This window comes from Hypanus sabinus, chromosome 6 (assembly GCF_030144855.1).
Source record: "Hypanus sabinus isolate sHypSab1 chromosome 6, sHypSab1.hap1, whole genome shotgun sequence".
Classification (NCBI taxonomy): domain Eukaryota; kingdom Metazoa; phylum Chordata; class Chondrichthyes; order Myliobatiformes; family Dasyatidae; genus Hypanus; species Hypanus sabinus.
The window spans coordinates 30706282-30722200 of record NC_082711.1 but is presented as its reverse complement, the minus strand read 5'-3'; the positions used below and the strand labels follow the sequence as shown (position 1 = coordinate 30722200).

The 15919-nt window shown below is 42.3% G+C and overlaps 1 protein-coding gene across 4 annotated transcripts in view; it reads left to right on the top strand.

Moving 5' to 3' along the window:
• The window catches only part of LOC132395384 (disco-interacting protein 2 homolog C), a 594953-nt gene that overhangs the window by 403083 nt on the left and 175951 nt on the right, over nucleotides 1-15919 (top strand). For all 4 annotated transcript variants that reach the window (XM_059971899.1, XM_059971900.1, XM_059971901.1 and 1 more), the window contains 2 exons: nucleotides 12866-12985; nucleotides 14223-14420. In XM_059971899.1, coding sequence (XP_059827882.1) covers nucleotides 12866-12985; nucleotides 14223-14420 — 318 coding nt within the window. The remainder of the gene's footprint in view (nucleotides 1-12865; nucleotides 12986-14222; nucleotides 14421-15919) is intronic.

The following is a 15919-nucleotide window of genomic DNA, read 5'->3' as shown; positions in this document are numbered from 1 at the left end:
GCTGAAAATGGGTACCGGCAAAAATGCTGGGGGATAACCTCGCGATAGACTGGCGTCCTATCCGGGGGAGAGTCTCGAACTGCCTCACGCCACGGAAACCGGAAATAAGCACCGGCCTGATGAGCCTATATGGCTCGGGACAGACTTTAACTAATATAAAAGCAAGGATGTAATGCTGAGGCTGTAGAAGGCACTGGTGAGGCCTCACTGGAGTACTGTGAGCAGCTTTGGGCCCCTTGATTAAGAAAGGATGTGTGGACATTGGAGAGAGTTCAGAGAAGGTACACGAAAATGATTCTGGGAGAGAAAGGGTTATCATATGAGCAGTAATTGAAGGCTCTGGGCCTGTACTCAGTGGAATTTAGAAGACTGAGAGGAGATCTGATTGAAACCTATTGAAAGTTGAAAAGCCTAGATAGAGTCGATGTGAAGAGGATGTTTTCCTTGGTGGGGGAGTCTAGGAACAGAGGGCACAGCCTCAAAATGGAGGGACATCCATTTAGAACAGAGGTGAGGAGGAATTTCTTTAGCCAAAGGGTGATAGGATGATGGATCTGTGGAATTCATTGCCACAGGTGGCTGTGGAGACTAGGTCACTGGATGCATTTTAAGGCATAGGTTAATAAGTTCTTGATTAGTCAGGGTGTAAAATGTTATGGGGAGAAGGCTGGAGAATAGGTTTGAGAAAGAAATGGATCAGCCATGATGAAATGGTAGAGCAGACTTGATAGGCAGAATGGCCCAATTCTGTTCCTATGTCTTATTTTTTGGCGGAAAAAGACTATTCACCGTAGAGCAACACACATTAAGTGCCACAGGAACTCGACAAGTCAGGCAGCACCTATGGCGAGGTATAAACAGTTGATGTTTTGGGCAAGGGGTTTCATCACTTTATCTTTGCCCCCTCACAATCTGACTCACTTCTATCTGGCATCACGTACAGACCTGTTTTTATTGAACTGACCTGGGAAATTCAAGTGCAGCATAATTACATACAATCCTGCACCTGAGTCCTGTTCCTTTTATTTTGCAATTTCCTCACAGTGCTGATTACAAGGTCTCTGGGTGCAGGTGCTCTGAGGCTCCTCGCCATGGTATCGGCTCTGTCAGCTCCTTGATTCCAGATGATCTGCCCCGACCTCAGATGCTGGCTTATCACTAAGCAATTTTCCTTGCTCCAGGTTGTATTGATATAATCAGCCCTGGGCATTTAAAAATTGGTGGCTTGTATTAGGTTTGCTGCTTTGAAACCTTGCTCCTCTCCATATCACAGGAATCAAGCAACTCTTGGTTTCTCTGGTCTTTCATGTGCTCTGCCATACTTTGTATGGAAGTTTCATTGATGTTGCTGAGGGGAAAGGGACAAGAAAGCTTGAAATTTTAATCAAACGATTCAAATTTGTGCAAGCTAGGCAATTAGATATGGATGTCCTGCTTCTCAGATTTTTGATACTTGATTCTATGTCAGAAGAACCTGTTCAAGTCCAAGAGGCAGCAGTTAGCACTAAAGTTCATAGAGTCATAGAGGAGAGAAAAAGGCCCTTTGGCCCAACTGAGCTAAGCCCATTTGCTGCATTCAGCCCAAAATCCCTCTAAACTGGGGGTTCCCAACCCCTTTTTTTATGCCATTACCATGGACCCCAGACTGGGAATTCCTGTTCTAAACCCTTCCTATCCATACACCCGACCAAAGGGATTTTAAATGTCATATCGTACTCAGCTCTATTAAGTAAACTTGAAAGAGTACAAGGAAGTTGCCAGGTCTGGAGAAGCTGAGTTATAAGGAAAGTCTGAATAGGTTAGGACTTTATTCCTTAGAATGTGGAAGATTGAGAGGAGATTTGATAGAGGATTTGAGGGTATAGATACGGTAAATGCAAGCATGCTTTCTCCCACTGAGACTGGGTGGGACCATAACCAGAGATCGTTGGTTAAAACCGTATGATATAGGAGCAGAATTAGGCCTTTTGGCCTATCGAGTCCAGTTTTCCTCTCAGCCCCCAGTCTCCTGCCTGCTCCCCTTCACGCCCTGACCAACCAAGAACCTCTCAACCTCTGCCTTAAATATACATAAGAGTGAAAGGTGTAAATCTTAGGGGGACATAAGGGGAAAAGTTTACTCAGAGGGTCGTGACACTATGGAGCGAGCTGCCAGCAGCAGTGTGGTTTCAGCATTTAAGAGAAGTTTGGATAAGTACGTAATTGGCAGTGGTACGGAGGGCTATGGCCCCATTGCAAGTCGATGGGACTCGGCAGTTTAAATGGTTCAGCCCAGACCTGCTTCTGTGCTGTACTTTTCCATGACTCTATGACATCTTCTGATAGCTCAGTCCATATGCCATCCACCCTCCAGCTTTTGATTTCCGACCTTGGATAAAAGACTGCATGCATTCACCCAAACTGTAGAGCGTATACATCTGTATAGGATCCCCATCAGACTCCTAATCCCCAAGGAATAAAATCCTGGCCAACCTGTCCTCACCTATAATCTGGTCCCTTGAGTCCAGGCACGTCTTGTAAATCATTTCGCACCCTTTCCCAGTTTAATGGCACCTTTCCAAAGACAGGGTGACAGGAAGTGAACACAGCATTCCCAAGGTCAGCCTCACCAACATCTTGTACAGCTGTGTAGCGATGTGCTACACACAGCGCTGAAATAACAACACGCAGTCGGTAAGTCGTTTCAAGACTAGTTTATTCAAACTTCGCGGCGCTGGCATTTAATCCCTAGCGCCCACCTTCTCCGGGCGGAAATGGCATCAGAGGTGCATTACCAAAGTCACCCCTCTCGCGCTGGCTATCTGTGAGCCAGTTCGCCTGCGCAGAAAGTGGGTCGCCACTCTGCTATATAACAATTCCAGCACGGAAACAGGCCATCTCAGCCCTCCTAGTCCCTGCCGATCGCTTACTCTCATCTAGTCCCAATGACCCGCACTCAGCCCATAACCCTCCATTCCCTTCCTGTCCATATACCTATCCAATTTTTTTTTAAATGACAAAATCGAACCTGCCTCTACCACTTCTACTGGAAGCTCGTTCCACACAGCTACTACTTTTTGAGTAAAGAAGTTCCCCCTTGTGTTACCCCTAAACTTTTGCCCCTTAACTCTCAACTCATGTCCTCTTGTTTGAATTTCCCCTACTCTCAATAAACTCTCATATATAAGAGAGATTATTATTGATAATACTTATAGTAGTTCTCTATAGGGCTTGCTCACTGTTCAAATACACCACAAGCAGTAACAAATGTTCACGATAGTTAATGAATGGTGTCTTCAGTAAGCAAACTGTAGTTTAAAGAACTTCTTGCAACTGATTCACCAGGATCTGTTTCATTAAGGCAGCAAATCCTGATGTGTCAAGAGAAGCCCCAATGATGGAATCACTAGTTTGGTTAAAGGCTCAAGAAAGTGATGTTCTCATTGTTTCAAAATGATCAAAATGTTTTCAAAAAACAAAAGAAAGTTGGCAAGAACACTACATTATATTCCAATTGGTATGCACAGAGATCGCAAGAAAATGTTCAGCTGTGGAATTCAATTGGCATTTCTATTGACGATGTCCACTTCCAAATGAGTCATTCAGAAACACTAGGTTTTTACATTTGTGTTTGAAACAGCATTTGTCTAACTGATGTTGACAACCGCCAGGTGTGTTTAATTTGAGTATAATATTACTACAGCCAGTGCCTCATTACCAACATTTTGTTGTGACTAACCTGCAGTGATCCTTTTTATATTTGAAACTGCGAAAGGAATTAATGTTTGGCTTCATTGCACTGCTTTCAATATCAAGAATTTTCAAATATTCCTCTACATGAGGAAATAGTTGGGAGAATTTTCAGATAGACCTTCTTCAGCTTAACTTAAAGCAGACCTTATAAGAAAGGTGTGGTCCCACTTTGTCAGGTCATCAAGTTCTTTTAAATAAATCTTTGTAAAATTGATTAGATGATTTTTATTGTTGAGCAGAACAAATACTTGAGTACAAATATTCACAATTATTAGCGGTTCAGCAGTTTCATTTCTGCCCTTAAGAAATCCTCCTGCCAGAGGATCTGGTTTAGGAAAATCCAATAGCAACCAGACAAATACATGGAGCGGAACTTTTCAAATAGGACTATCTTGGACTGCCATCTTTGTTAGGAGGCTTCATTTGGGCTAAAGGGCCTGATTCTGTGCTGTGTGACTTTGTGACCATATGCCTTGTACAGTAATTTACTGTAGAGAAGAAGCTGATGTTGTACAAGTTCTGAAGTAGGCATATTCAGCAGGTTGGAACGATTAATCCTGTTGCTCCTTGGTATTGAATGGATTTAGATATTCTTGAGGTTTTTTTGGAGATGTATGGAAATCATTTTCCGACCTCTCATACAGCCAGGTGGCCAGACATATACAGATAGTCCTATCAAAATACAAGTTTAAGTGTCAGAAACCAAAGAGTCGTTGATTTATGCAGCAGTTGCCTCTCTGAATAATCAACATCCAGAACCATAGGCTGACATTCAGCCCCAGTGCCGTCCTGTATACAGTCATATGCTAAGAATCATAAATTATGTAGGCATAAGGACATTCTTTGCGTCTGAACAGAAAGTCTTTCTTTAAGTCTGTGCCAGCTTTATTGAAGAATAATTCAGATTTACCTACTTCATTGCTATTACTCTGCATCTCTTTCAAGATTTTATCCAAACCTCTTTAGAAGGCGACGTACTGATTTCATATCCAGCATCAAATCATAAAGTTTATGTCAAAATTCAAACCACTTGTGGAAATAAATTTTTACTGAATTTTTTTTTCCAATCATTTCCATTCTACTCCCTTTGGTTATTGAAGTAGGAAAGAATTTCACTTTGCTATTTATTATACTACCATTAAGTTTAAAGTTGCAAGGAAAATCCTGGACATCTCGGAATGAGGCCAGTATTACTGTGGGAATAAGTTGGAGATTCCTGGGGGAAGGTCAAGAATTAAAGGAACAAAACCAATAAGAAAAGTGCAATTAGAGAGCAGAAGACAGATAATGGAGTGTGAAAAGATCTTCATTGGAGAGGAGAAATCAGAGAGGGTCTTGTTTAAACTGAACGCAATTGTGAGAGGACATAAATTAGTTAACAAGGAACTTCTCATAACTTTGAACAGTTACAACAAAGCAATAGGCCCCTTGGCCCGCGATGTTGTGCCAAATAAGTTCAAAGTTCAGAGTAAACTTGTTATCCACGTACATATATGTTTCCAATAACTATAGTGAAAGACTGCGGCCACAGGGTGGAGAACCATAAACAGACAATAAGTATAAAAGACAATAATCAGTGGATAGCAAAGGAAAATAAATAAATAAATAAATGTGCAATAAGTATCGAGAACTTGAGATTAGGAGTGCTTGAAAGTGAGCCCATAGTTTGTGGAATCATTTCTGTGATGAGGCAAGTGAAGTTGTCCCCACTGGTTCAAGAGCCTGATGGTTGAGGGGTAATAACTGTTTCTGAACCTGGTGGTGTGAGTCCTGAGGCTCCTGTATCTTCTTCCTGATGGCAGCAGTGAGAAGAGAGCATGTTCTGGGTGGTGGGGATCCCTAATGATGGATGCTGCCTTCCTGCGACCACACTCTATGTGAATGTGCTCAGTGGTGGAGAGGGCTTTACCAGTGATGGACTGGGTTGTATCCACTACTTTTTGTAGGATTTTCCTTTCAAAGGCTTTGGTGTTTCCATACCAAGATGTGATACGGTCAACTAAAATAGTCTCCACTATAGACGTCTGTCAAAAATTTAGATACCATGCTGAGTCTTTGCAAACGTCTATAGTAATAGAGGCACTGCAGTGCTTTCTTTATAATTGCACTTGTGTGCTGAGCTCAAGGCAGGTCCTCCAACATTATAACAGCAAAGAATTTAAAATTGCTGACCCTCTTTACCTCTGATGCCCCAGTGACAACTGGCTCACAGATCTCTAGTTTCCATTTACTGCCATTTACTAAGAGGTTTCTTGTGGTAGCACTCACCAGATTTTCATACTCCCTCCTACATGCTGATTCGTCACCACCTTTGATTCAGCCAATGACAGTGGTGTCATCGGCAAACTTGAATGTGGCATTGGACCTGTGCTTAGCCACACAGTCATCTGTAAAGTGAGTAGAGCGGGGGTTAAGCACACAGCCTTGTGGTGCACCTGTGCTGATGGAGGTTGTGAAGGAGATGTTTTTGCCAATCCAAACTAACTTGGGTCTGCAGATGAGGAAATTGAGGATCCAATTGTACAAGAGGCTTTTGAGGCCAAGGGTTCACAAGGATGATTCCAAGAATGAAGGGGTTAACATATGAGGAGCATTTGGCAGCTTTGGGCCTGTACTCACTGGAATTTAGAAGAATCCGTGGGGATCTCATCGAAACCTACCGAATGTTGGAAGGTCTAGATAGAGTGGATGTGGAGAGGAGGTTTCCTCTGGTGGGGCTATCCAGAACTAGAAGGCACAGACTCCAAATTGAGAGGTGACCTTTTAGAACAGAAGTAAGGAGGAATTTTTTTAGCCCAAGGGTGGTGAATCTGTGGAATGCTCTGCCATAGACTGAGTGGAGGCTAAGTTCATGAGCATACTTAAAGCAGAAGTTGGTAGATTCCTGATTGGTCGGGGTAACAAGGGATATGGTGAGAGGGCAGGTGTATGGGGTTGAATGGGATCCGGGAACAGCCATAATGGAACGGCGGAGTGGTTTCGATGGGGCTGAATGGCCTGATTCTGCTCCTATGTCTTATGATCTTGAATTTTTATTAGCTTTGAGGGGATGATAGTATTGAATGACAAGCTGGAGTCGATAAAGAGCATTGTCACGTATGCACCTTTGCTGTTGAAATATTTGCGGGATGAGTGAAGAGCCATTGAAATTAAATCTGCTGTGGACCTGTTGTGCTAATAGACAAATTGGAGTGGATCCATGTCACTTCTCGGGCAGGAGTTGATATGTTTCATCAACAACCTCTCAAAGCACTTCATCACAGTGGATGTAAGTGCTACTGGACGATGGTCATTGAGGCAGGTTACCACGTTCTTCTTAAATACTGGTCTAATTGAAGTCTGCTTGAAGCCAATGGGTACCTCAGATTGCTGAAACAAGGGGTTAAATATCTCGGTGAACACTGCAGACAGTTGATGAACGCAGGTCTTTTAGTTTTCAGCAAGGTACCTCATCTGGGCCGGATGCCTTCTGTCCTGATGGGTGCTCTCACGTTGGTCTCTGGGACTGAAGTTACAGTGTCACTGGGGGCTGTAGGTGTTTGTGTTGGTTCCTCCATGTTTTTATGGTCAAGGTGATCATAAAAGGCATTGAGCTCATCTGGAGGTGAAGTCCTGTTGTCACCTGTGTCTCTTGATTTCACTTTGTAAGAGGCAATAGTGTTCAAACCCTGCGACGACTGTCAGACGTCCTTCACTGATTCAAGTTTAGTCCAGAATTGCCACTTTGCGATATGGCATTCCAGACATCGTACCTGGACCTCTTGTAATTTACTTGGTCGCCTGACTTGAATGCCTCTGACCTGGCCAGGAGCTGATTGCAAATCTCATGGTTTATTTAGGGCTTCTTGTTGGGAAGACTCTAAATGATTTTGTTGGACACAGTCATATACAATTGTTTTAATAACGTCTGTGACAACCATGGTGTATTCACTCAGATCCACAGATGAGTCCATGAACATTGCCCAGTCCACCAACTCAAAGCAATCCCATAGCTGCTCCCCTGTCTCCTGCAACCTCCTTTTCGTTGTCCTAATCTCTGAAGCATTGCTCTTTAGCCTTTGTCAATGTGCAGGTGGGAGAAGGACAGCCAAGTGATAAGATCCCCCGAAATGTGCTCTCGGCATGGAAAAGTAGGCGCTCTTTCGCGGTGTGTTGGAATCTGTGATGCTGCAGGTTGTATGCTGATGATAACTGGGCAGGGATGTCTGCAAGCAAGCCTGACTGAAATCCTCGACTATGATTTGAAATGCGTCGGGGTGGACTGCTCTTGTTTGGTGAGAGCATCATGTAGTGTCGGCTGCTGGTAAATGTGAACTGCGGTCAGGATCATGGACCTCTTGATTAATAGTACAGTCAGCATTTGACCATTAGGTGTTAAACATTGTGGACAGAACAGCTACATTGGAGCACAACAGAGACTTTATCATGAAGCACACACTCACACCTTTTTGCCTTTTATGAAGTTCAGACCATCCAGTGTATCTGCCATACTCTGTAAAACACAGAACACAGCAATTTCTCATTTCCCTACAATACATCAATCTTGCCCTTAGGTCTTCAGTTTTGTTCTCCAGCGACTGCATATTTGCCATCAGGATCCTGGGTAGACGGGCCTTTATCCCTCTTGTTTGATCCTGGAATGGATGCCCCCTCTCATGCCTCCCTTCCAGCCAGGAGTATGATCTTTCATCCGCTTAGAGGTTCCGTAGCCACTTGGTGAGAGTTAAGTCTACTGAGTCCTTCATAAGAATCTGTTCATTAAGCTGGTTCAGAAATACATTGCTAAAAGGGAAATTACAGGTTGCAGTAGGAGTAATTCAAAAGAGGTTTATTTAGAAGTATGGTATGTAGCTTTCATAATGTCACTGGTTCATCAGCGCCATCTGCCAAAAAAACTGGTAAGTAAATGCCTAACTGCTGACACAATGTTCATATCACCTCATTCTCTGCATGTTTATGTGTCTCAAAAATGTTCTATACTATTTGCCTCCATTACCAGAGCCAACAGTGCTTCCCAGGTACCCACCACTCTTGGTATAAACAAAAACTTGCTCTGCGTATCTCCTTTGGACTTTGAATTCAATATTCCAGATGTGGCCTAACCAGCGGTTTATAAAGCTGTAACATAACTTACTAACTCTTGAACTCAGTGTCTCAACTAATAGAGGCAAGCATGGTATGCACCTTCTTTACCACCCTATGAATCTGTGCAAGCTCTTTCAGCAAACAGCAAATGGCACTCCTTAACCCCTTTGCACATCAATACTGTTAATGGTCCTGCTACTAACAGGGTACCATTCCTTTACATTTGATCTCCCAATGTGTAACACCTCACATTATTCATTTTAAACTCCATCTGCAATTTCTCTGCACAAGTCTGCAGGTGATCTATATCCCACTGTATCCTTTGCCAGACTTCTGCATGATCCACAGTGCCACCAATCTTTGTATTGTCTGTGAACTTACGACCCCATCTATCCATGTTTTCAACAAAACCACTTACATATATCACAAGCAACAGAGGTCAAAGTACAGATCCCTGTGGGACACCACTAGTCAAACCTTCAGCCAAAATACATTCCCATTGATTTGCAATGTAATAACCAGAAGTCATTAGTTTCAGACTGGAAGAGGATGTTATAGGAACATTTTTTCAACATGGTTGAATTCTGGCACACAGTGCCTGAGAAGATGTTGGAAACAGGTAAATCCACAACATTTTTGTGTTTGGATGAGCTCTGGAAAAAACAGAAGTCTCAGTGCTTGAAAATAATATTAATATTGACATGGCCTTGATAGGGAGGAGAATGACATGGTTCATGATGTATGACTGTATGAGCTGTATGGACAAACTTCAGATTTTCCCATTTGCTTTTCACCAGGGATGCCATTTCATAAATGAAAAGTTAAGTGCTTACAAGTGGTTTGTTTCTGCTTACACAATTGTGGTATTAATTAATTTCTCACATTTGAACATACTTTAAGTACATCTGTGCAACACACGCAAAATGCTGGTGGAACACAGCAGGCCAGGCAGCAACTATAGGAAGAAGTACAGTTGACGTTTCGGGCCGACACCCTTCGTCAGGACTAACTGAAAGGAAAGGTAGTAAAGAGATTTGAAAGTAAGAGGGGGAGGGGGAAATGCGAAATGATAGGAGAAGACTGGAGCGGGTGGGGTGAAGCTAAGAGCTGGAAAGGTGATTGGCGAAAGTGACACAGAGCTGGAGAAGGGAAAGGATCATGGGACGGGAGGCCTAGGGAGAAAGAAAGGGGGAGGGAGCACCAGAGGGAGATGGAGAACAGGCAAAGAGCGATGGGCAGAGAGAGAGAGAGAGAGAAGATAAAAAAAGGAAGGGAGGGAAAAATAAATAAATCAGGGATGGGGTAAGAATTAAAATGTGTGGCCACGTCCCATTCCCATTCTGATATGTCTATCCATGGCCTCCTCTACTGTCCAGATGAAGCCACACTCAGGTTGGAGGAACAACACCTTATATACCGGCTGGGTAGCCTCCAACCTGATGGCATGAACATTGATTTCTCTAACTTCCATTAATGCCCCTCCTCCCCTTCTTACCTCATCCCTGATTTATTTATTTTTTCCTTTTTTTCTTCTTCTCTCTTTCTGCCCATCACTCTTTGCCTGCTCTCCATCACCCTCTGGTGCTCCCCTCCCCCTTTCTTTCTCCCCAGGCCTCCCATCCCATGATACTTTCCTCCCATCCCTTTTGCCAATCACCTTTCCAGCTCTCAGCTTCACCCCTCCCCCTCCGGTCTTCTCCTATCATTTTGCATTCCCCCCCCCCACTTTCAAATCTCTTACTATCTTTTCTTTCAGTTAGTCTTGACAAAGGGTCTGGGCCCGAAACGTAAATTGTACTTCTTCCTATAGATGCTGCCTGGCCTGCTGTGTTCCACCAGCATTTTGTGTGTGTTGTTTGAATTTCCAGCATCTGCAGATTTCCTCGTGTTTGCACTTAAGTACATCTATTATTTTTTAAATATTTTAATATAATTTGAACATTTGAATAGCTTTGACATGTCCTTGGTCCAAGACATTTTTGATAGCAGTCAGCTCCCATGTGATGTGGGATGTGGCCTCCAGTACTTCTACTCGAGGCCTGGCTCACACTTCATGGTCCATTCTTCTCACTGGACAGCTAGAGAACTGGGGCTTCAAAGAAAAACCACCACAGCAAACAAGGGTAGTGGCTAGATGGCTGATCGATGATTATCAGGAATGCAAGGTTTTGGAAATGAGTTATTTAATAAGTGAGGTTTTTTTGACGAAGCAACATTGGCATGCATGTTCAAAATAGTAACAATGAATGTTGCACTTTGACCTGAATGAGGTCACTGCGCACTTGGCTTAGCATCCTAGAGAAGGATGAAGTCCATTATTCAATTAAAACTCATATAATTATCCAAGATGGTGTTCAAACTCCAGATGGGGGCTGGAATTAGTAACTTATTGGCATTAGAATGAGGGTAGAGAAGATTTGATCGAGGTATAGAAAATTCTGAGGGGTATAGATAGGGTAAATGTAAGCAGGCTTTTTCCACTGAATTTGGTGAGAATAGATCTAGAGGTCATGGGTTAAGGGTGAAAGGTGAAATGTTTAAGGAGAACATGAAGGGGATCTTCTTCACTCAGAGGGTGGTGAGAATGTGGAACAAGCTGCCGGCACAAGTTGTGGAATCCGGTTCAATTTGAACATTTAAAAGAGAGGTTTGTATGGATACTTGGATGGGAGGGGTATGGAATGCTGTGGTCCAGGTGCAGCTCAATGGGACTAGGCAGATTAAATCGCTCGGCACAGACTAGATTGGCCAGACCGCCTGCTTCTGCGCTGTAATGTTCTATGACTATGGGTCTTTTAAATAACAATTATTGAAAATTAAAGATGTCAAAACTATTTTCCTTTTTTATTGTCATGAAGTAGGCTAGTAAAGAGAGGGAGTGAAGATTAAACTAAGAAAACTACAATTTTTATCTTCCCTTTTTAGCTGAAGAAATTTCTGAAGTGATTTGTTCAGCTCTGCAGACCAAGCAAATCTGGTTTTAATTTGCAGATTACTAATCTATGATTTTGACAGTGCAACTATAGTGGCAAGACTCAAAGAGAGATTGGCCAAGACCTTGTCCAAGATTGCTATTCTATAACTGTTGCTAGAAGGACATTTCTATAAATATTTGACAATTATTAGTTCAGCTGCGATACGACATGTAGATAAGGAGTTGGCCAAAGTTTAATATGAAACCTATTGTCAGATGAGATAGGAGGGTACATTTGATTCTATTAACTTGCTTTGGGATCCCCCAAAGACATCATGTTAAAGAAGCTACAAGAGCAGATTAGATACTGGGAACAATGCAGCCAGAAATAAATGAACTGACCACCACCACTTTACAAACCCAGAGCCTCGCCTTGGAATAAAATACTGGAACTCCCAACAATACAAGCTTCACACTGATTCCAGAAAGAGACCTTTTGGAATACCTATGATTTGTTCATTAAGTGCTGTGTGAGCATGGTCTTTCAACATGTAAATAACCAATGGGTCTAACGTTCATTATTGTAGTTTAATATGTATTGTTGAGGTAGTCGGGTTACAATGCTAATTTCTATTGATCTTGATTTTACTAGAAATAAGTAGATGGAGAAGGTAGCAATGATGATTTTCCAGTTACTTGCTATCAACTGATAACACTTCGAGTTCGCAATGGTACGTGCTCTTCAATGGCACTACAGCCAGTCAAGTCGCCTTGACTTGACTGGAGCCCCTTTCAAAGTTAGAACTATTCAATATAATTTACCAGCGAAGAGCACAATTTGCCTTAATGTATTAAAATTCTGCTCAGAGGTAAGGGACTGGCACATTGAAGGCTGCAGGCGGACATGCTGAAGCTCGCAGCCAATGGAGGGCCCCTGTGGGGAAGGGCCGAGCTTAGATGCTTCGAGAGGAAACACGACGGCACAGTGAGTGTAAAGGAAGAGCTGTATCAATCATGTTGAATTTCCTGTGTTTTCTGATAAAGTGATACCAGCTCTGCAAAACTGCCCATGTTCTGACAACAGACCAGCTTATCCTCAATAACTCAATCACTGCACTGAATGCTCTTGTCTAGGAGTGCCAGTCAGTAGCCGAGTCTCTGCAAAGATCCAGCAACTCGTGAACACTTTGAAACGGCCAAAGCGCCCGCCGTTACGGGAATTCTTTGTTGATGATTTTGAAGAACTGTTGGAAGGTAAGTGCAATCTGTTTAGTTACTGGTTTTTACTTCTGGAATTGTTTGGAATGCACGTGTGCCCAAAAAAAAGCTGCTGATTCTGGGCTTTACCTGCACTGCAAGGGCTTGGTCAAGGTGAACTGGCAAATTGGTTTCATATTATCACACACACAGAAGTATAGAGAAAAAGCCTTAATTTGCATGCTGTCCAGACAGATCAGGTAAATCAGTAACAGAATGGTGAATACAATGTTACAGTTACAAAGAAAATGAACTGCAGACAGACAGTAAGGTACAAAACCATGACAAGGTGGATTGTGAGATCAAGCGTCCACTAGGGGACTATACAGTTGTCTTTTAACAGTGTAAAGGAGCTAACACTGAGCCTGGTGTTACAATTTTTTAGGCTTTTGTATTCACTCTCCAATGGGACGGGGAGAGGAGGTAGATGTTTTCATGGGAAGGGTCTCTGATTATGTTGGCTGCTTTACCGAGGCTGTGAGGGGTGTAGAAATGTTTTCTCTTTGAGTGAGTTCCGCAGAGAGATCTTCCTCAAGAGTGTTGGCTCTGCTAAGGCCCTGAGCAGCGTAGGGTCTCATCCACTGTCGATCACACAGAAAGAGAAATGGAGAAATACAGAGTGGAGACAGCCCCCTTCAGCCCAACTCATTCATGCCAGTCATGGTACCCAGCAAGCTCATCTTATTTGCCCCTGTTTGGCCTAATCCCCTTAAAGCCCTCCTATCCAAATGCCCTATAATAGACACTAAACCACTCACCCCACCATAATTGTCCAAGAATTTAAGAATATTGAACAATCAAAAATTTTTTAATGTAAAATTATTGCAAAATAGAATGGGAGGCCAATGAGAGTGGGCAGTTCAAATGGTTCGTCATCAACTAGATGGGCCGAAGGGCCTGTTTCTCGGTTATATTTTTCTATGACTGACTTTTTAAACCAGAAAACAAAAAAAACACAATGTTCTTAAATTAACTCATTAATTCAAAAATATGCAAATTAGTTTTAATTTACAGCTCTATTTTGGCTGTTGTAAAGTAACTGGGTGTGCTGGACTTGAACCGAATTTCATGGGCAAGATTCCCGCATAAGCACTAGGAGATTACAGGTGTTCTCACTCTTACCACTGGCTGCACCATCGGAGTGTACCTGGACGGATAGTGCACTGATTGTGGAGATCAATTTTACAGAAGTTCAGGGGTTTGAATGAATTCTAATCTCTCAATTCTCTTGTAGTTCAACAGCCAGACCCTAACCAGCCGAGACCAGAGGGAGCTCAGATGTTGGCCATTCGGGGAGAGCAGCTTGGTGTAGTAACTAACTGGCCACCCTCCCTTGAGGCAGCTCTTCAGCGCTGGGGTACCATCTCTCCAAAAGCACCTTGCCTGACAACCATGGACACAAATGGAAAACCTCTTTACATTCTCACATACGGTACTTTGATATTTCTAACCAGATCTTTTCTTCTTGCATGAAAAAACAGCAGAAAATTTCAAATGAAAATCAGAAAATGCTGGAAATACTTAGCTGGTTAAGCAACTTGTGTGGGAAGAGAAATTGGGTTGATGTTTAACTTTTTTAAAAGATTAAATGTTTCTCTTCACACAGTTGAAGCTTGATCTGCTGAGTAATTTCTGCATGTTCTGTTTTTTCTTTTAATTACATGTTTCACTATTTAAAATAATATGATCACAACAAAAAAATTGCCAAAGAATGCTTGCTCTTCAAAGGGGCAGTGATCAGTTTGTTCAGTCCATCTCTCTGGGAATGTAATAGTGTTGAATCGTTTGTCCATCTAGGAATGTTATTAAGAGATTTCTGACACTGTTTTGGCAAGCTGACTCGCACCTAGTGTGTAAATTTTCCCTTTTATTGATGTCAAATGATTATTCAATAACTTGACTTTACATATATGGTGAGGCCTATAACTGTGATGAATTATTGGTAACAAGGAGGAGCCATGTATTAGTCATATTATTTTTGATATATTGTATCAATCTTTGCAGACCATTCAATTTCCATTGAAGTTTGACCCTGATAGGAATCTGCTTATTTTTAAGATATTTTGTGAGAGTTCTCCCAGCTTATTTATATAGACACATGCTCAATCATCTGAGCTGTTATTCAATGTCAATCTTACATGGGTTTATTCTTCCATTCTGTTGATTTAGTTGTAGAGACAGTAGCTACATTAAGTATCAGAACCCCAAGGCCATGGTTTGCTGTTGGGCAACTTTTTTAATGATTGTCCAAGGATTGGTTTCATAAGCCATAACATACCAAATTTGTCAGTTCCAGTTGTCCAATGCTCTCTCAAAATCAAGTCTATTTACTTGCACAGGGAGCAGCAGAATTTAGTTGACTTGATATGAAACAATAATGATTCTACAGGCAGACTGATGCCTGGCATTTTTCAGCCTGTTGATAAGATAAATTGCCTCAGTTTTGTTGTCCTTGGGTGTGTACAGTGCCAGCAGTGTAGCACAGTAAAGAAGTAGTGAGCTCTGATCTTCAGCGAAGTGTGGGTGAGTATTCCGTTGGAGACTGGAATTCATTCATCAGTTGGCTACACGCATATGTGACCTCACTACTTCCTTTAATGGAATCCTGTATGGAATTGGGAGATAGAGCACTATATTTTGGGTGGGCAGGGAGGAGGTTTAGTTTATCACTGCTGCAGGTCCTTGCAAGCTGCAAGTTTGATAGCAGTTTGTAAATAAATCCTGTGAGCTGTCAGTCTCTAATCCAAGATGGGGGTGGAAGTCAGAGTGAGTAGAAAACATTTCAATTAGGGGAAAAAATCAGCATCATCTCTTTCTAAGCCTGATACTAACAGTTGCAAATATAAAAGAGGGATGAACTTGCTGCAGCCTTACAATACATTTATATCTCTGACACCATAGCAACCCAGCCATTTCCAGAAATGTAAATTT